This window comes from Bombina bombina, chromosome 10 (genome assembly GCF_027579735.1).
Source record: "Bombina bombina isolate aBomBom1 chromosome 10, aBomBom1.pri, whole genome shotgun sequence".
NCBI classification, from domain to species: Eukaryota; Metazoa; Chordata; class Amphibia; order Anura; family Bombinatoridae; genus Bombina; species Bombina bombina.
The window spans coordinates 17997453-18018871 of record NC_069508.1 but is presented as its reverse complement, the minus strand read 5'-3'; the positions used below and the strand labels follow the sequence as shown (position 1 = coordinate 18018871).

At 40.6% G+C, this 21419-nt stretch overlaps 1 protein-coding gene across 2 annotated transcripts in view; it reads left to right on the top strand.

The window, feature by feature from the left end:
* Nucleotides 1-21419, top strand: part of CFH (complement factor H) — a 379102-nt gene that overhangs the window by 169584 nt on the left and 188099 nt on the right. For both annotated transcript variants that reach the window (XM_053693829.1, XM_053693830.1), the window contains exons 12-14: nucleotides 3017-3199; nucleotides 4756-4917; nucleotides 15569-15625. In XM_053693829.1, coding sequence (XP_053549804.1) covers nucleotides 3017-3199; nucleotides 4756-4917; nucleotides 15569-15625 — 402 coding nt within the window. The remainder of the gene's footprint in view (nucleotides 1-3016; nucleotides 3200-4755; nucleotides 4918-15568; nucleotides 15626-21419) is intronic.

Below are 21419 nucleotides of genomic sequence, written 5' to 3'. Positions count from 1 at the left end.
ACTGCTGTTTCTGGCGAGTCTGAAGACTCGCCAGAAACACGGGCCGTCAAGCTCCTTTCGGAGCTTGATAGCTAGGCCCCTAAGCCTCCATTAGCCTCATTAAGTCTCACAGGGGTTAACCAAGATGATCACAAATGTCCTTGTGAAGCTTTTCAGAATAGAAATTGAATCAGGTGTGGCTTACAGTATCAGTGAGATATTCCATTTATCCCATATGTATGGAAAAGTCTGAAAGAGAAGAAACAAAAGGAGTGTGATCTGATTCAAGTGTAGAAATGTAATAACAGGTAAGTGGGGAAACAAATGGATACTTACGAAATATATTAAACATATGTGCAATGTTTTTAAAAACTGGATCATCCAACCGTCCTTGCTGATGCTCTAGCTGTCAAGCAGTGCAGATCCGCATAGAATGCTGTGAGGGTGACTTCTGTAGCAAATGGCGTTCCATGTGGACCTTCCTCTCCAGTCTTCTGAACTGCTTGGCAGCTAGAGCACTAGCAAGGATGGGTTGGATGATCCAGACGCACATCGCTACTATCGGAGGAGTACTATTTGTAAAAAACATTCCACTATTTCGTAAGTAGCCATTTGTTTGCGCACTTACCTGTAATTAAATTTATACACTTAAATCAAATCATGTAATGTTCCTTTTGTTTCTTTCAACTAATATTTCATGTGCACTTACCTAACACCGCGTTAGATCGAAAGCGCAAAACCCAAAGCTTGTTACACATATTTTACATTCTTATGTTCATCACATAGAAACAAACTCGAGAATGAGTTTGGATTTAGAGTGCATGGAGGCTTGTCCCTATAAAAACCCAGTCACAAAGTTGCAATCTTGTTTAAAGGTCTCTAAGAAAATACAATGTTCAAAATTTACAGTTTAAGTAATGCTAAAATCCAGTAAGTAGATATTTTAAGTCTTTTGTAGACGCCTTTTTTTTCAGTTCACACCAAAATGTAAATGGTGCCTTAAAAAAAGAATAGAATTAAACTGTTAAGAACAACACTTGTGAAAGTTTAAAAGCATCCATATAGTGATAGAAAAATGGTGCACTGTCTGCCTGTCAACGTGCAATATGCAATCAGATGGTTTAGCAGTAGTGCAGAGGGAAACGGATTACAATAGGACCCTATGAAAGTCGTTACCCACACACAATCAATCATGAGCGGGAACCAATCAATGGGGAGATTAAAATTCTCCATCTAAGAGGTAGAGAACAGGGCAGGGAAGCAGAGGTCTGAGGGCTGCTGCTAAAAAAATCCTGACATTGAAGGGGAGACGACTTGATAAACCGAGCCCTTAAAGTGTATATATATGGGGATGTGGTTACTGGGGAAATTTTGAGGTGAAATATCTTCCCTTTTTACATAGAGATGCTCAGGTGATATTTTCAGGTCAGCTTTTTACAATTATGCTACATCACTTTCAAGTCATTTAGCTTATGAGTATTATGTCCCTTTAAAGTTTTCAAGTACATTAAAAAAAAAAGTATAAAAACTTACCTTATGTTCAGCCTCACTATAAAAAAGCTACAGCGGTATTTATGTCAGCAACTATTTTTAATTAAAGGGATTTTCCAGCCAAAATGGGAAACCACATGGGTGCATTTCAGTTTTGAATAGAAGCAGTTTTGTAATACACATGCATTAGCAAAAATGCTTCTAATAAAAGCTATAGCTGTTTCAAAACTTTATTTAAGTATGCACCGCGCACCAGCATTTTATACACAGCATTTGTTTAGAGAGCCTAAGGTACTTTTACCATCTGGAAATGACTCAATTTTTTAATTGCTGACATGAAACAAGACCCACTGGCGCTCTGAGCTGCCGCAGAGTTTAAAATGTGGGAGCAGTGACAATATCTAGCTATGCTTCACATGCACATGCAGAGAAAAATACTAACACTAAAACAGTGATTACTTTTACTAGAAGCATTTTTGCCAATACATGTACGTATATTACTAATATGTTCTTATTCAAATATGTAATAAATCTGTGTGCATTTACATTTTGACTGGAGTGTCCCTTTAATGTTGCCAACTCGTAACTTTGAACAGTTCTTAAAAGTTGGAGGATGTGAGACTGTCTCTTTTCTAAGGTACTGAACTTGCAACTCATCACATGGAAATTCATAAACAAAAATTGAGCTGTTCACCTATTAAACTATTTTTGTATTCTAGAAAATCTTAACATTTTAATGAATCTAACCTTAAAGGGATAGTAAGGTCAAAACTGAAATGTGCAGGGGTGCAATTCAATTTGAAATATAAATATTTTTTCAATATAGTTCCATTAGCAAAAATGCTTCTAGTTAAACATATTGCTGTTTATCCGCAGCATATGTACGGACTGCTGTCTGCCGCCTCAGAGGTGGCAGACGAGTTAAGGAGCAGCGCTCTTAAGACCGCTACTTCTTAACTCCTGTTTCTGGCGAGCAAGGAAACCGGGGTATATGGCCCCATTCGGGCCGTGATAAATCGCCCCCCATGCCTCTTTTGACAGCCCCCTGATCACATGGCTATTTATTTATTATCTGTTGACTTGCATTTTAGCCAATTAGTGCTGTGTCCTGCACAACTTCACAGGAGAGAGAACAATGTTATCTATATGGCCCACACGAACTAGCCTTGTATTGTGAAAAGCTAATAAAAAAAGCAGGCGATAAGAGGCTGTCTGTAGTGACTTAGAAACAGGCAGACATTTAGAGGTATAAATGTTATAAAGTATATTAATATAACAATGTTGGTTATGCAAAGCTGGGGAATGGGTAGTAAAGGGATTATCTATCTTTTTAAATAATAACAATTTTCGTGTTGACTGTCCCTTTAAGAAATTGGGATGTTATTTTAAGCAATTTCTCAAAATATAATGTCTATAGTTGTACTGGTGTATTGTAAAATACATACTTTACATTATTGCTTATAAGATGCTTGCAGTATGCATCACTTTGCAGGACAATTACTTCATTATATCCTGATACAAAAATAATTTATTTTTTTCTATTTAGAAAGGAACTGTAACCTGCCAGAAATTACAGTTGTTAGTGATGTTAAAAGGACGCCTTACCTGTTGACCTATAAAGTAGATGCTGAAGCGGTATTCTCGTGTTATAATGGCTACAAACTAACTGGAGAAAGTAGGAGTCGATGTTCTGAACATGGCTGGGATCCACCAATACCGTCATGTACAGGTATGTTCACACCCATAATGACCTAAATTACAGGTGCAGCACAATCGCTGGTCAGGATTGTTACCGTTAGAGCTCATATTATTAGTCATGTATAAAAAAACTATCAGGTAGATTACAAGTTGTGCGTTCGTGTTTTAACGTTGACAAAATGGTTAGTCATTTCAGTGTTAAAACAGTAACGCAGCCATTACAATTCTTGTCGGTATAGCTGTACCGCAAGCTTTTCATGGGATTCCCATAGCGCTGCAATTGAGTTTTGCGGTGAGGCTAAAAAGCTTGCGTTACACCCTATAATGACAAGATCCGTACCGCCATCTGAGAGCAGTAGTTATGAGTTTTACGCAACAAAACTGTTACATAAAACTCATAACTAAAGTGTTACAAAGTACACTAAGACCCATAAACTACCTATTAACCTCTAAACTGAGGCCCTCCCGCATCGCAAACACTAAATTAAAGTTATTAACCCCTGAGTAGAAACTCAATAAACTGTCAATGACTGCTGGAAGAGCTGGGTTTATATAAGCAGAGAGTAATTGCCAATTAGACTCTGCATTGGCTAGTTTCTAACTACTGGTGTTTGTGTGTGACTGTGGAATGTGTCAATACGAACTAATACTGATACACACAGTAAGCAAAGTTTCCCATCACGATTTTCCTCTCATTAGTTTGTACGTATAAGAGAAAAGAACAAGTCACTGATATCTGGGATCATCCGGTTCAATGAGGCATTGTTTACATATGTGGATTCGGTCCAATCAAATCCCGTCTGTTTTACGATAGACTCCCATGAGGGTGTGCTGCAGTGCCTCCCTTTGATTGTTTTTTGGTTTGACATGCTATTTAAGCAGAGAGGTGAGTCAAAATTAGGGTCGCCTTTCACAAAGCCGTTTGGCGAAATGCACATCAGGCATATTACCTGAGTCTCCCAGTCTGGTCTATTTGACTTATCCTTATTTTATGTTGGGCTAATCTGCTTCTTGACCCTCGGATTTCCTGCTGTGTTATGCTACATTATATGGTAGTTAATTGTTGTGAGGACGAAGTCCTCTATTTTAGTTAATTTTCCTTTAGCATTTTCACACTGGGTTCTCTTGGTCACTATTCTATTGGTATATTATGTGCCATCAAATTTAATTGTTATATCCAGACTGTTGGGACTCAATAGCTATTCAGCCTTTTAATCTAAGTTTTATTGTGTGTTCTTTTTATTTTTATTTTCAATTTAAATTAAAAGATATATTTTAATTTATTCTTCCTGAGAGACCTCTTCCCTCTACATTATGGTTATATAAGAGTGCTCTATATGTGCATCTCTATCTTCTTTTTGTTAACATTTACAGTATATCACTTCAGCAAGTAGTCTGATTCATTAAACAAAAACAATGATGGTGCGACAAGTGAAATTAAAGTATTAAAAAAGGTAAAGAGGGTAAGAAAGATGTAAAGAGTTATTCCTCCTGCACGTTGTAATACAACATTTCCTGACTAACTCTCAGACAAAGAAACAACAGTCTGTCTAAACTAAATTATTTGTAACATTTCTTTTCTTTCAGAAATGACCTGCACTGTTACAGACACTGATATTTTAACAAGTGGAAATAAAAGGGAAGTTAAATATGATGAGACATTACAAGCCAGGTGTGCGGGACCTAATAGTTACCGGAACTACTTGTGTACAGAATCTGGTTGGAGGCCTTCATTACCAACTTGCTCAAGTGAGTGACACTTTTTTTTATTTTTTTTATTGAGGAGTTGCACATAACATAAAGAAAATTGCATTAATGAAAAATAATAGAGTAGAAAAAAAACATAATACAGATAAAGCTTGGTTTGCATAGTAACAGATATTCATTCTATATCTGAGCAAAAGTATACAAAATTGGTTATTGTCCTTATTTTCTTTTCCCTTTTTAACTACAATAATAGGTCACTCTTGGACCGGTTATGAAGATCTTTTCTAAATCTAGGGGTCAATTTTTTATATATTATATAAAACTAGAAGAAGGACAATATTGAAATATTTAAATATTATGCGTTATAGAGATGCAGATGCCAGTCTTGGGCACATCAATAATATAAAGCTTATTAGTATTTATGAATTAATAAAAATATTTTAGTATGGAGGTACCTTATATTATAAACTAATAAACTATGGTGGTATAAAGAGTTTCTGGTTTATATCAAATGTTTAACAGTAGAGCTTTGCAAAAATTTGTAAATGAGCACATAATCCTATATGGACATAAACCAAATACCAGTTTTGTATTCTATTTTGAGATATGGTACCCCATGTGTTATAGGAATTTTTTTTTTTTTAGCCCTCCCATTGCCTGGCCGCAGGCCCCAGGGGGGAACAACAACACTTTAGCCATACCACACATAGGGACGTTGGGTCAATGTTTTCTAAGCCCTTGGTCTGCAATGTTATACAAGTTGAATATACGGGGGCCACACACAAACCCTCTCAGTAAATGCTGGCAAACTCGCAAGGATGTTGTTCAGAATAGCAGTAGTTATTATACATTTATGTTTTAGAATACTTTTATAATACTTATGATTTCCATGTGTTGTATTTTTTCAGTAATATACATTTAGACTTCTCTACTGCAGGGTCTAAGGTTAGATTATAACATTATAGAAACCAAATGAATTATTAAACCCACACTGATGGAAAAACAAAGTAAAGGAGGATAAACAAGGTTAGGGATATATAAAACTTTCACACTGAGTAACCAGGTATTAAACTCTGTGTTAAACCTATATGCTAATGGTTGACCATAACTCCGTAATGTGGTCAGTTCTTTTATCCCCAGGGTTTTGGTTGCAGTTGAAAGGTATTTTGCATTGTTAGTCCCACGGGACTGTTTGTTTTCCAAACAGTGTTGTTACTGTAAATATAGTAAGTCCCATGTGAAGGGTTATTAGGGCAAGTCTCATGCGGGCATAAGTTTCGCTACATCTACTGCTGGTGGTCCCAATAGAGCGGAGAAGGCCCGTGCCGGATTGCGTATTTTGTGTAAGTCCTGAAAGCTTTCTTCAATGTGACCGGCTGAAGTATTGACTGCAAACAAGAACTTTAGTTGTGATGTATTAACTGCCTCCAGGGAGCCCCCCACACACTCCTGCAAGGTTTCTCTTGGTGACGACGGTTGTCCTGTCTGCAAGTTCTTTTCCAGTGTGTCTGGAGATTCCGCTCCAGCGGGGGATTTACTTGGTGAACCTTTCTTTCTATAGCTTATGGGAGTATAATTGTGCGGTAGCTGAGGCATTGTTTCTCCCTGTAGGAACGCAGATGTTAACAAGGTGTTGTCTTTTAGGGGTTCAGATTCCCCTTGATAATTGTTATCATTAATGGTGGGAGTTTGTGCCTCTAGTTTGCTGACTGAAGCTGCAACTGCTGAGTTCTTGGAAGTGCAGTGTTTCAGCAGGTAGTCCATTGGCGCCTTGTCTATGAGCTGTTGAAAGATTTCCTCTAGCCTGGTCATGAAGTTATCCACTCAGTCTGGTAAGTTGTTTGCTTTCACAGCGGCCATTTTGGTTTCCATGTGTTTAAGTAAATTTTTACGAATTTTCCTTTTTTATACAGTTATGTCCTCTCTTTCCAGTGCTTGAGATCTATATGGTCAGTACTGAGTTGTCGATGCTTCCAAAGGTGGCAATATACCTCAATATCCCCAGTGGGGTGACTTCCCCTTTTGTAAACCGCAGCTCAAAGCCTCTGCTGTATAAACCTTTGCTCAAAAATCATCAATACAGCTTATGATGAGTTTCAAATAGTACAGCTATGTGGAGATGCACAATAGCAGTCTGGTGATATGTTTTGCCGTAAAATTGCTGCTAAGACATGCCCCCCGAGTGACACTTTTTTATATAAATAATTTGTTATTAATAATACTTTGCTCTAATTTCTCTCACATTTTTCTCTTTACATATTTTCTTATGTTACTGGATACATTCTGTGATCGTATCAGGCTGACTGCCTAGTAAGGATGCACATGTCTTTCTCACCTTTCTATACATTTTTCATCTCAATGGGTTAGATTCATGGATGCTCATTAAGTTCCTGAGAGGCCTCGTTCAGGCAAGGTTATGCTTGAAATTGAATGAGGAACACTTCACCTATCTTTTTCAACCTATGGGCAATAGCTGTTCCTATGATAAACATGTGTAACGCTAGTAACACGGAAAAACAATAATTACAACCGCAACACATTTGCAAATTGGTTTCTGTACATATGGGCAATTGTTAAATGTTTGTATGCCTGTTTTGTTATGGTAGACCCACTGGATAGAAATATTTTTTTTAGTGATCTTGCAGACATGAATGAGGGTCTGACCTACGTGATCTGGGGTGTACTTGATGTGTGGTCCAGGTTTTTCCCCTACACCTTGGTTTATCATGCGGAATTTAAAGGGATTTAACAAGCAGTGTCTTATACTTAATATAAATTAATGCAATATACATTAGTTATTATTTTTACCTCTTAGATGTGCATGAAAAGGCATCCTTGTTATGCACATCTCCCCTGCAGTGAGCACAGAGTCATCTTCTAGGGGGTCCCCCTTCTGATCCGTATCCTGGGGGCCCCTGCACTGCAAATGGGGAAAGGAGACTGCAGCTCCTTTCTCCATCAATGTCTCTTCCCCGTAGACCTTACAATGTGTGTTTGCCAAATGAGGGGTTACTTGCCTCTGTAACTTGCAGGTGGTTGCCAAAAAAATGGTGAATAGATGTGAACCGTGCTCTGTGAGCCCCAAGAGAGGCTGTAATAAAGTCTATTGGTTCTAGTTTGTACTGATAGAAAATATTATGGTATAAACTGCTGGAAAAAAACACAGATATAAACATTCAGAGTTCTAAAAAAGATTTTTTTCTTTCATGATTCAGATAGAGCAGCAATTTAAAACAACCTTCTATTATCAAATTGTATTTGTTCTCTTGGTATCTTTTTTTGAAATGCAGGGACATAAGCTCAAGAATGTGTCTGGAGCACTATATAGCAGCAGTTTTGTAAGAATGTTATCCATTTGCAATAGAGAGGAGGGAGAGAGAGCAAAAGAGGAGGGAGAGAGCGCAAAAGATGAGGAAGAGAGCACAAAAGATGAGGGAGAGAGCACAAAAGAGGTGGGAGAGAGCACAAAAGAGGAGGGAGAGAGCGCAAAAGAGGTGGGAGAGAGCACAAAAGAGGAGGGAGAGAGCGCAAAAGAGGAGGGAGAGAGCGCAAAAGAGGAACGAGTGAGCGAGAGCAAAAGAGAGGGGGAGAGAGAGCAAAAGAGAGGGGGGAGAGAGCAAAAGAGAGGGGGGAGAGAGCAAAAGAGAGGGGGGAGAGAAAGAGCAAGGGGTGCTGTACTGCAAAAAATGGCCTGTGTACATGGGCTTTAGGACTAGTCTTATAATAATTTGACAGGGTCATGGACTCTCATCATCATGAATTAAATAATATTCACCTAGATTACAAGTTTGTGCGTTCGTCTTTTAACGCTTAAAATATGATATTTTCAGCAGTAAAACAGCACTGCAGCCATTACAAGGGGCATATTTATCAAGCTCCAAATGGAGCTTGATGCCCCGTGTTTCTGGCGAGTCTGCAGGCTCACCAGAAACAGCAGTTATGAAGCAGCGGTCACAAAGACCGCTGCTCCATAACCTGTCCGCCTGCTCAGAGCAGGCGGACAGATATCGCCGGAAATCAACCCGATGCTGAATACGGCGAGCGTATTGCTCGCCGTATTCAGCGAGGTCTGGCGGACCTGATCCGCACTGCCGGATCAGTTCCGCCAGACTTTGATAAATTGGGGCCCAAGACTTGTCGGTATAGGTGTACCACAAGCCTTTTAGCCTGTAACGCAATGTCAGTACTGCAATCCTAAAAATGGTGACTTTCAATGGGATTCCCATAGCTCCGGTATTACGAGTTTTGCGGTGAGGCTAAAAAGCAAGCGTTACAGCCTAAAATGACAAGATCCGTACCGCCATCTAAAGTCAGTAGTTATGAGTTTTACACTACAAAGCTGTAACATAAAACTCATAACTAAAGTGTTAAAAAGTACACTAACACCCATAAACTACCTATTAACCCCTAAACCGAGGCCCTCCCACATCACAAAAACTACTTTAAAGTTTTTAACCCCTAATCTGCTGCTCCCAACATCGCCGTCACTAAAAAAATATTAACCCTTATTTCTCCGCTCCCCGACATCGTCACCACTATAATAAACTTATTAACCGCTAAACCACCGCCCTCCCACATCGCAAACACTATTTTAATATTATCAACCCCTAATCTGCTGTCCACCCACATCTCCCCCACTATACTAAAGTTATTAAGCCCTACACCGCTGCCACTATAAAAACCTATTAACTCTTAAACCGCAAGCCCCCACAACTAAATATACAAAAGTAAACTATTAACCCCTAAACCGAAAGCCCCCACAATGAAATATTTTAATTAAAACTATTAACCCCTAAACCAAAAGCCCCCACATTGCAATAAACTAATTTAAACTAGTAACCCCTAAACCTAACGCCCCCCTAACTTTATGTTAAAATTACAATTTCCCTATCTTAAATTAAATTAAAACTTACCTGTCAAATTAAAAAAACTACGTTTAAGCTAACAATAAAACTAATATAATTATTAAACTGAAATTAAACTAACTACCAATTAAATAAAACTAAACTACACATTAAAAAATCCTAACACTACTCTAAAAATTACAAACTATCTAATTGCAAAAAATAAAATAAAATACTAACGCCTAGATTTAGAGTTTTGCGGCCAAAGGGGTGCGTTAGCTACGCGTGCTTTTTTTCTGGCCGCACCTTTTAAATACCGCTGGTATTTAGAGTTTACAGAAGGGCTGCGTTAGGCTCCAAAAAAAGGAGCGTAGAGCATAATTTACCGCCACTTCAACTCTCGATACCAGCGGTGCTTACGGACGCGGCCAGCTTCAAAAACGTGCTCGTGCACGATTCCCCCATAGGAAACAATGGGACAGTTTGAGCTGAAAAAAAACCTAACACCTGCAAAAAAGCAGCGTTCAGCTCCTAACGCGGCCCCATTGTTTCCTATGGGGAAACACTTCCTACGTCTGCACCTAACACCCTAACATGTACCCCGAGTCTAAACACCCCTAACCTTACACTTATTAACCCATAATCTGCCGCCCCCGCTATCGCTGACCCCTGCATATTATTATTAACCCCTAATCTGCCGCTCCGTACACCGCCGCCACCTACATTATCCCTATGTACCCCTAATCTGCTGCCCCTAACACCGCCGACCCCTATATTATATTTATTAACCCCTAATCTGCCCCCCACAACGTCGCCGCCAGCTACCTACAATAATTAACCCCTAATCTGCCGACCGCATCTCACCGCTACTATAATAAATGTATTAACCCCTAATCCGCCTCACTCCCGCCTCAATAACCCTATAATAAATAGTATTAACCCCTAATCTGCCCTCCCTAACATCGCCGACACCTAACTTCAATTATTAACCCCTAATCTGCTGACCGGAGCGCACCGCTACTATAATAAATGTATTAACCCCTAAAGCTAAGTCTAACCCTAACACTAACACCCCCCTAAATTAAATATAATTTAAATCTAACAAAATAAATTAACTCTTATTAAATAAATTAATCCTATTTAAAGCTAAATACTTACCTGTAAAATAAACCCTAATATAGCTACAATATAAATTATAATTATATTGTAGCTATTTTAGGATTAATATTTATTTTACAGGCAACTTTGTAATTATTTTAACCAGGTACAATAGCTATTAAATAGTTAATAACTATTTAATAGTTAAAATAATAACAAAATTACCTGTAAAATAAATCCTAACCTAAGTTAAAATTAAACCTAACACTACACTATCAATAAATGAATTAAATACAATACCTACAAATAAATACATTTAAATAAACTAACTAAATTACAAAAAATAAAAAAGAACTAAGTTACAAAAAATAAAAAAATATTTACAAACATTTGAAAAATATTACAACAATTTTAAACTAATTACACCTACTCTAAGCCCCCTAATAAAATAACAAAGACCCCCAAAATAAAAAATGCCCTACCCTATTCTAAATTAAAAAAGTTCAAAGCTCTTTTACCTTACCAGCCCTGAAAAGGGCCATTTGCGGGGCATGCCCCAAAAAATTCAGCTCTTTTGCCTGTAAAAAAAAACATACAATACCCCCCCCCAACATTACAACCCACCACCCACATACCCCTAATCTAACCCAACCCCCCTTAAATAAACCTAACACTAAGCCCCTGAAGATCTTCCTACCTTATCTTCACCATACCAGGTTCACCGATCCGTCCTCTGAAGTCTTCATCCAAGCCTCCGAAATCTTCATCCAAGCCCAAGCGGGGGCTGAAGAGTGACGTCCATCCTCCGGCTGAAGTCTGGATCCAAGCGGCGGCTGAAGAAATCCATCATCGGGCTGAAGTCTTGATCCAAGCGGGCGCTGAAGAAGTCCATCATCGGGATGAAGTCTTCTATGATGCGGCATCTTCAATCTTCTTTCTTCCGGAGCCATCATTTCCAGCCGACGCGGATCCAACCTCTTCTACCGACGCCTACTCGCCGAATGACGGTTCCTTTAAGGGACGTCATCCAAGATGGCGTCCCTCGAATTCCGATTGGCTGATAGGATTCTATCAGCCAATCGGAATTAAGGTAGGAAAATTCTGATTGGCTGATGGAATCAGCCAATCAGATTCAAGTTCAATCCGATTGGCTCATCCGAACAGCCAATCAGATTGAGCTCGCATTCTATTGGCTGATCGGAACAGCCAATAGAATGCAAGCTCAATCTGATTGGCTGTTCGGATCAGCCAATCGGATTGAACTTGAATCTGATTGGCTGATTCCATCAGCCAATCAGAATTTTCCTACCTTAATTCCGATTGGCTGATAGAATCCTATCAGCCAATCGGAATTCGAGGGACGCCATCTTGGATGACGTCCCTTAAAGGAACCGTCATTCGGCGAGTAGGCGTCGGTAGAAGAGGTTGGATCCGCGTCGGCTGGAAGATGATGGCTCCGGAAGAAAGAAGATTGAAGATGCCGCATCATAGAAGACTTCATCCCGATGATGGACTTCTTCAGCGCCCGCTTGGATCAAGACTTCAGCCCGATGATGGATTTCTTCAGCCGCCGCTTGGATCCAGACTTCAGCCGGAGGATGGACGTCACTCTTCAGCCCCCGCTTGGGCTTGGATGAAGATTTCGGAGGCTTGGATGAAGACTTCAGAGGACGGATCGGTGAACCTGGTATGGTGAAGATAAGGTAGGAAGATCTTCAGGGGCTTAGTGTTAGGTTTATTTAAGGGGGGTTTGGGTTAGAGTAGGGGTATGTGGGTGGTGGGTTGTAATGTTGGGGGGGGTATTGTATGTTTTTTTCAACAGGCAAAAGAGCTGAATTTTTTGGGGCATGCCCCGCAAATGGCCCTTTTCAGGGCTGGTAAGGTAAAAGAGCTTTGAACTTTTTTAATTTAGAATAGGGTAGGGCATTTTTTTATTTTGGGGGTCTTTGTTATTTTATTAGGGGGCTTAGAGTAGGTGTAATTAGTTTAAAATTGTTGTAATATTTTTCAAATGTTTGTAAATATTTTTTTATTTTTTGTAACTTAGTTCTTTTTTATTTTTTGTAATTTAGTTAGTTTATTTAAATGTATTTATTTGTAGGTATTGTATTTAATTAATTTATTGATAGTGTAGTGTTAGGTTTAATTGTAGGTAATTGTAGGTATTTTATTTAATTAATTTATTGATAGTGTAGTGTTAGGTTTAATTGTAACTTAGGTTAGGATTTATTTTACAGGTAATTTTGTAATTATTTTAACTATTTTAGCTATTAAATAGTTCTTAACTATTTAATAGCTATTGTACCTGGTTAAAATAAATACAAAGTTGCCTGTAAAATAAATATTAATCCTAAAATAGCTACAATGTAATTATTCGTTATATTGTAGCTATATTAGGGTTTATTTTACAGGTAAGTATTTAGCTTTAAATAGGAATAATTTATTTAATAAGAGTTAATTTATTTCGTTAGATTTAAATTATATTTAATTTAGGGGGGTGTTAGTGTTAGGGTTAGACTTAGCTTTAGGGGTTAATAAATTTATTATAGTAGCGGTGCGCTCCGGTCGGCAGATTAGGGGTTAATAATTGAAGTTAGGTGTCGGCGATGTTAGGGAGGGCAGATTAGGGGTTAATACTATTTATTATAGGGTTATTGAGGCGGGAGTGAGGCGGATTAGGGGTTAATACATTTATTATAGTAGCGGTGAGATGCGGTCGGCAGATTAGGGGTTAATTATTGTAGGTAGGTGGAGGCGACGTTGTGGGGGGCAGATTAGGGGTTAATAAATATAATATAGGGGTCGGCGGTGTTAGGGGCAGCAGATTAGGGGTACATAGGGATAACGTAGCTGGCGGCGATGTGCGGTCGGCAGATTAGGGGTTAATAATAATATGCAGGGGTCAGCGATAGCGGGGGCGGCAGATTAGGGGTTAATAAATATAACATAGTGGTCGGCGATGTTAGGGGCAGCAGATTAGGGGTACATAGGGATAACGTAGCTGGCGGCGGGGTACGGAGCGGCAGATTAGGGGTTAAAAAAAATTAATCGAGTGGCGGCGATGTGGGGGGACCTCGGTTTAGGGGTACATAGGTAGTTTATGGGTGTTAGTGTACTTTAGAGCACAGTAGTTCGGAGCTTTATGAACCGGCGTTAGCCCAAAAAGCTCTTAACTACTGACTTTTTTCTGCGGCTGGAGTCTTGTCGTTAGATTTCTAACGCTCACTTCAGCCACGACTGTAAATACCGGCGTTAGAAAGATCCCATTGAAAAGATAGGATACGCAAATGGCGTAGGGGGATCTGCGGTATGGAAAAGTCGCGGCTGGAAAGTGAGCGTTAGACCCTTTCCTGACTGACTCCAAATACCAGAGGGCGGTAAAAACCAGCGTTAGGAGCCTCTAACGCTGGTTTTGACGGCTACCGCCCAACTCTAAATCTAGCCGTAAGTTACAACAAATAACAAACACTAAATTACAAAAAATAAAAAAATAAATTATCCAAAATAAAAAAGAATTACACCTAATCGAATAGCCCTATCAAAATAAAATAGCCCACCCAAAATAAAAAAAAAACCCTAGCCTACAATAAACTACCATTGCCCCAAAGATATCGGCTCTTTTACCTGTAAAAAAAACACAAAGACCCCCAACAGTAAACCCACCACCCAACCAACCCCCCAAAATAAAAAACCTAATTCTAAAAAAACCTAAGCTACCCATTGCCCTAAAAATGGCATTTAGCTCTTTTACTGCCCAGACCCTAAACTAAAAAAATAAACCCACACAAAAAACCCTTAAAAAAGCCTAACACTAACACCTGACGATCCACTTACAGTTTTTGAAGTCCCGCTTGAACGATCTTCATCCCGGAGTTGAAGTCTTCATCCAGGCGGTGAGAAGTCTTCATCCAGGCGGCCTCTTCAATCTTCATCCAGACGGCCTCTTTAATCTTCATCCAGGCGGCATCTTCTATCTTGATCCCGGAGACGCGGAGCGGGTCCATCCTGAAGACATCCGACGCGGAACATCCTCTTCATACGATCGGCGCCATACACTGAATCTTCAATGCAAGGAGCGCGATTCAAGATGGCATCCATTGCATTCCTATTTGCTGAAAATTTTGAATCAGCCAATAGGAATTAAGGCTGCTTAAATCCTATTGGCTGATTTGAATACGCTGTTGGCATTTATCGATGTCCAGCAGACATGATCCGCTATATCGGATCATGTCCGCTCGCACAGTCATAAATATGCCCCAAGGTGTTTGTGGATATCTTTGCATATTATATTAAACTAATTTTATTTCCTCCATTCTTAATAACTAAAGAACAATTTATTCTAGATTATGCAGGTAAATTGTAAATAGTCGTCTTTATCCATCCCAACTTGCACTTTCAGTAATGACCCCCAATTCTTCTTTCTTTCTTTCTAATTAATATTCATTATTTGTCTTGCCTGATTTTCCTGAAATTTATCTTTCTAAATTTAGTTTTTCACTTCCTCTTGGAGTGGGAATTGCTGGTTTGCATAAACATTTCAGTGTATATATTAGTTGCTGCTTACAGAATTGCACAACCACATTGATAATTTGACTGATCACCATAAACATCACTTATTTTATTACATTCAAGGGGTGTATAATTACCCTTTTGAAAAAATAGTGGTTGGTACCAGTCCACTAAAGTGTAATTTCTAACCAAACTGATTATTAAAAACATTGTAACCACCATAACTGCTCTTTTTTTTTTAGAGAAGGATCCAGCTCCAACTACGTCTCCTACAACTGTGGCTCCAATTGAACCTGAGAGTAAGTTTTATATCTGCTGTAGATACACAACAATGTATGTAATGTACTCTCAACCTACAACAGTGTTCAGGTTCTCTGGTGAACCCAAATGCCAAATATATTTCAATATGAATTAAGTGGGACTTTGTAAAGAATGATATTGATAATCTTATTATAAAACTAAATATTTTTAATTAAAATTCACACTCTTTGTTGAAAAAAAGCAAATAGGTAGCCAGTGGTTAATTATATGCAACATTTATATCTGACCCCCAAAGATGTGTTTGTTTGATCAATTAGTGAACACATTTGCACAAAATGTACTAATTAAACTAATTAAATGAATGCAAATTATATTCACCCTTTTAACGATAAAGGTAGCCTTCAAAAGAAACCTCCCTAACCCTGAACCCCAGCGCTATTAACCCCTAAAGGCCAGACCTTCCCCAGCGCTATTAACCCCTAAAGGCCAGACCTTCCCCAGCACTATTAACACCTAAAGGTCAGACCTTCCCCAGTGCTATTAACACCTAAAGGTCACACCTTCCCCAGCACTATTAACCCCTAAAGGTCAGACATTCCCCAGCACTATTAACACCAAAAGGTCAGACCTTCCCCAGCGCTATTAACACCAAAAGGTGAGACCTTCCCCAGCGCTATTAACACCAAAAGGTCAGACCTTCCCCAGCGCTATTAACCCCTAAAGGCTAGACCTTCCCCAGCGCTATTAACCCCTAAAGGCTAGGCCTTCCCCAGCACTATTAATCCCTAAAGGTCAGACCTTCCCCAGCGCTATTAACCCCTAAAGGTTAGACCTTCCCCAGTGCTATTAACCCCTAAAGGTTAGACCTTCCACAGCGCTATTAACTCCTAAAGGTTAGACCTTCCCCAGTGCTATTAACCCCTAAAGGTTAGACCTTCCCCAGCGCTATTAACCCCTAAAGGTCAGACCTTCCCCAGCGCTATTAACCCCTAAAGGCTAGACCTTCCCCAGCACTATTAATCCCTAAAGGTCAGACCTTCCCCAGCGCTATTAACCCCTAAAGGTTAGACCTTCCCCAGCACTATTAGCACCAAAAGGTCAGACCTTCCCCAGCACTATTAACACCTAAAGGCCAGACCTACCCCAGCACTATTAACCCCTAAAGGCCAGATCTTCCCCAGCACTATTAACCCCTAAAGGCCAGACCTTCCCCAGCGCTATTAACCCCTAAAGGCCAGACCTTCCCCATCGCTATTAACCCCTAAAGGTCAGACCTTCCCCAGCGCTATTAACCCCTAAAGGTCAAACCTTCCCCAGCGTTATCAACCCCTAAAGGTCAGACCTTCCCCAGCACTATTAATCCCTAAAGGTCAGACCTTCCCCAGCACTATTAACCCCTAAAGGTCAGACCTTCCCCAGCACAATTAACACCAAAAGGTCAGACCTTCCCCAGCGCTATTAACACCTAAAGGCCAGACCTTCCTCAGCACTATTAACCCCTAAAGGTCAGACCATCCCCAGCGCTATTAATACCTAAAGGCCAGACCTTCCCCAGCACTATTAACCCCTAAAGGTCAGACCTTCCCCAGCACTATTAACCCCTAAAGGTCAGACCTTCCCCAGCTCTATTAACCCCTAAAGGCCAGACCTTCCCCTGCACTATTAACACCAAAAGGTCAGACCTTCCCCAGCACTATTAACACCTAAAGGCCAGACCTTCCCCAGCACTATTAACCCCTAAAGGTTAGACCTTCCCCAGCGCTATTAACACCTAAAGGTTAGATCTTCCCCAGCACTATTAACCCCTAAAGGCCAGAGCTTCCCCAGCGCTATTAACACCAAAAGGTCAGAGCTTCCCCAGCGCTATTAACACCTAAAGGCCAGACCTTCCCCAGCACTAATAACACCAAAAGGTCAGACCTTCCCCAGCGCTATTAACACCAAAAGGTTAGACCTTCCCCAGCACTATTAACACCTAAAGGTCAGACCTCCCCCAGCACTATTAACCCCTAAAGGCCAGACCTTCCCCAGCACTATTAACACCTAAAGGTCAGACCTTCACCAGCACTATTAACCCCTAAAGGTCAGACCTTCCCCAGCGCTATTAACCCCTAAAGGTCAGACCTTCCCCAGCACTGTTAACCCCTAAAGGCTAGACCTTCCCCAGCACTATTAACACCAAAAGGTCAGACCTTCCCCAGCGCTATTAACCCCTAAAGGTCAGACCTTCCCCAGCGCTATTAACCCCTAAAGGTCAGACCTTCCCCAGCACTATTAATCCCTAAAGGCCAGACCTTCCCCAGCACTATTAACACCTAAAGGCCAGACCTTCCCCAGCGCTATTAACACCTAAAGGTCAGACCTTCCCCAGCGCTATTAACACCTAAAGGCCAGACCTTCCCCAGCGCTATTAACCCCTAAATGCCAGACCTTCCCCAGCGCTATTAACACCTAAAGGTCAGACCTTCCCCAGCGCTATTAACACCTAAAGGTCAGACCTTTCCCAGCGCTATTAACACCTAAAGGCCAGACCTTCCCCAGTACTTTTAATCCCTAAAGGCCAGACCTACCCCAGCGCTATTAACACCTAAAGGCCAGACCTTCCCCAGTACTTTTAATCCCTAAAGGTCAGACCTTCCCCAGCGCTATTAACACCTAAAGGTCAGACCTTTCCCAGCGCTATTAGCACCTAAAGGCCAGACCTTCCCCAGTACTTTTAATCCCTAAAGGTCAGACTTTCCCCAGCACTATTAACACCTAAAGGCCAGACCTTCCCCAGCGCTTTTAACACCTAAAGGTCAGACCTTCCCCAACACTATTAACACCTAAAGTTCAGACTTTCCCCAGCACTATTAACACCAAAAGATCAGACCTTCCCCAGCACTAATAACACCTAAAGGCCAGACCTTCCCCAGCGCTATTAACACCTAAAGGCCAGACCTTCCCCAGCGCTATTAACACCTAAAGGCCAGACCTTCCCCAGCGCTATTAACCCCTAAAGGCCAGACCTTCCCCAGCACTATTAACACCTAAAGGCCAGACCTTCCCCAGTACTTTTAATCCCTAAAGGTCAGACCTTTCCCAGCGCTATTAACACCAAAAGGTCAGACCGTCCCCAGCACTATTAACACCTAAAGGCCAAACCTTCCCCAGCGCTATTAACCCCTAAAGGCCAGACCTTCCCCAGCACTATTAACACCTAAAGGCCAGACCTTCCCCAGTACTTTTAATCCCTAAAGGTCAGACCTTTCCCAGCGCTATTAACACCTAAAGGTCAGACCTTCCCCAACACTATTAACACCTAAAGTTCAGACTTTCCCCAGCACTATTAACACCAAAAGATCAGACCTTCCCCAGCACTAATAACACCTAAAGGCCAGACCTTCCCCAGCGCTATTAACACCTAAAGGCCAGACCTTCCCCAGCGCTATTAACACCTAAAGGCCAGACCTTCCCCAGCGCTATTAATCCCTAAAGGCCAGACCTTCCCCAGCACTATTAACACCTAAAGGCCAGACCTTCCCCAGTACTTTTAATCCCTAAAGGTCAGACCTTTCCCAGCGCTATTAACACCAAAAGGTCAGACCGTCCCCAGCACTATTAACACCTTAAGGCCAAACCTTCCCCAGCGCTATTAACCCCTAAAGGCCAGACCTTCCCCAGCACTATTTATCCCCTAAAAACTTAACAGTATCAATATAGCTAAGTATTTCCTACTTATTATGAGTATTGATGTATTCTAGAACTAAATATACACCGGTTTAGTTCTTATATAGTTTAATAGATAGATAGATAGATAGATAGATAGATAGATAGATAGATAGATAGATAGAAGATCCACTAATGTTTATTGTTAAGGCCTTCAGGGCTGTATTAAAGGGACAAGAGAACCCAAACATTTTATTTCTTGATTCAGATGAAGCATACGATTTTAAACAACTTTCCAATGTACTTTTATTATTTCATTTGTTTAGTTCTCTTGGTATCCTTTACTGAAAAGGATATCTAGGTAGGCTCAGGAATGGGCAAATGTTTTGCAGCATTCAAAAAATGTAATATTCACTTCTAATTATTCTAATTCGAATATTGCATAATTCAAATTAGAAAAACTAGAATCGTATTTGTAATAGTATTTCTAATGCTCTCTTTAAAAGTAATATTCAAATTATGCAATATTGAAAAAAAAAATTGAATTAATTTATTTGTATTTATTATGTATTAATTTACTATGGCCTAGATTACGAGTTCTGCGTTAGCAGTCAAAAGCAGCGTTAAGGGGTCCTAATGCTGCTTTTTACCGCCCGCTGGTATTTAGAGTCAGCCAGGAAAGGGTCTACCGCTCACTTTCTTTCCACGACTCCAGGCTACCGCAGATCCCCTTACGCCAATTGCATATCCTATCTTTTCAATGGGATTTGCCTAACGCTGGTATTTGGAGTCTTGGGAGAAGTGAGCGGTAGAGCCTCTACCGACAAGACTCCTACCGCCAAAAAAAGTCAGTAGTTAAGAGCTTTATGGGCTAACACCGGAACATAAAGCTCTTAACTACTGTGCTACAAAGTACACTAACACCCATAAGCTACCTATTAACCCCTAAACCGAGGCCCCCCCCCCCACATCGCAAACCTTCTAATAACATTTTTTAACCCCTAATCTGCCGACCGGACACCACCGCCACCTACATTATAGCTATGAACCCCTAATCTGCTGCCCCTAACATCGCCGACACCTACATTATATTTATTAACCCCTAATCTGCCCCCCCCCAACGTCGCCGCTGCCTAACTACAATTATTAACCCCTAATCTGCCGACCGGACCTCGTCGCCACTATAATAAATGTATTAACCCCTAAACCGCCGCACTCCTGCCTCGCAAACACTATAATAAAATGTATTAACCCCTAATCTGCCGTCCCTAACATCGCCGCCACCTACCTACAATTATTAACCCCTAATCTCCCGCCCCCAACGTTGCCGCTACTATAATAAATGTATTAACCCCTAAACCTAAGTCTAACCCTAACCCTAACACCCCCTAACATAAATATAATTTAAATAAAACGAAATAATATTCCTATAATTAAATAAATTAATCCTATTTAAAACTAAATACTTACCTACGGCTAGATTTGGAGTTTTGTCGGTAACGACCCGAAAATCTAACGCCGGCTTTTTTCTGGCCGCACCATAAAAATAACTCTGGTATTGAGAGTCCACATAAAGGCTGCGTTAGGCTCCAAAAAAGGAGCGTAGAGCATTTTTAACGCAGCTTTAACTCTCAATACCAGAGTTGCTTACACAAGCGGCCAGCCTCAAAAACGTGCTCGTGCACGATTCCCCCATAGAAAACAATGGGGCTCTTTGAGCTGAAAAAAAACCTAACACCTGCAAAAAAGCCGCGTTCAGCTCTTAACGCAGCCCCATTGTTTGCTATGGGGAAACACTTCCTACGTCTGCACTTAACACCATAACATGTACCCCGAGTCTAAACACCCCTAACCTTACACTTATTAACCCCTAATCTGCCGCCCCCACTATCGCTGACACCTGCATTTTATTTTTAACCCCTAATCTGCCGCTCCGTAAACCGCCGCTACTTACATTATCCTTATGTACCCCTAATCTGCTGCCCCTAACACCGCCGACCCCTATATTATATTTATTAACCCCTAACCTGCCCCCCACAACGTCGCAGCCAGCTACCTACAATAATTAACCCCTAATCTGCCGAGCGGACCTGAGCGCTACTATAATAAAGTTATTAACCCCTAATCCGCCTCACTAACCCTATAATAAATAGTATTAACCCCTAATCTGCCCTCCCTAACATC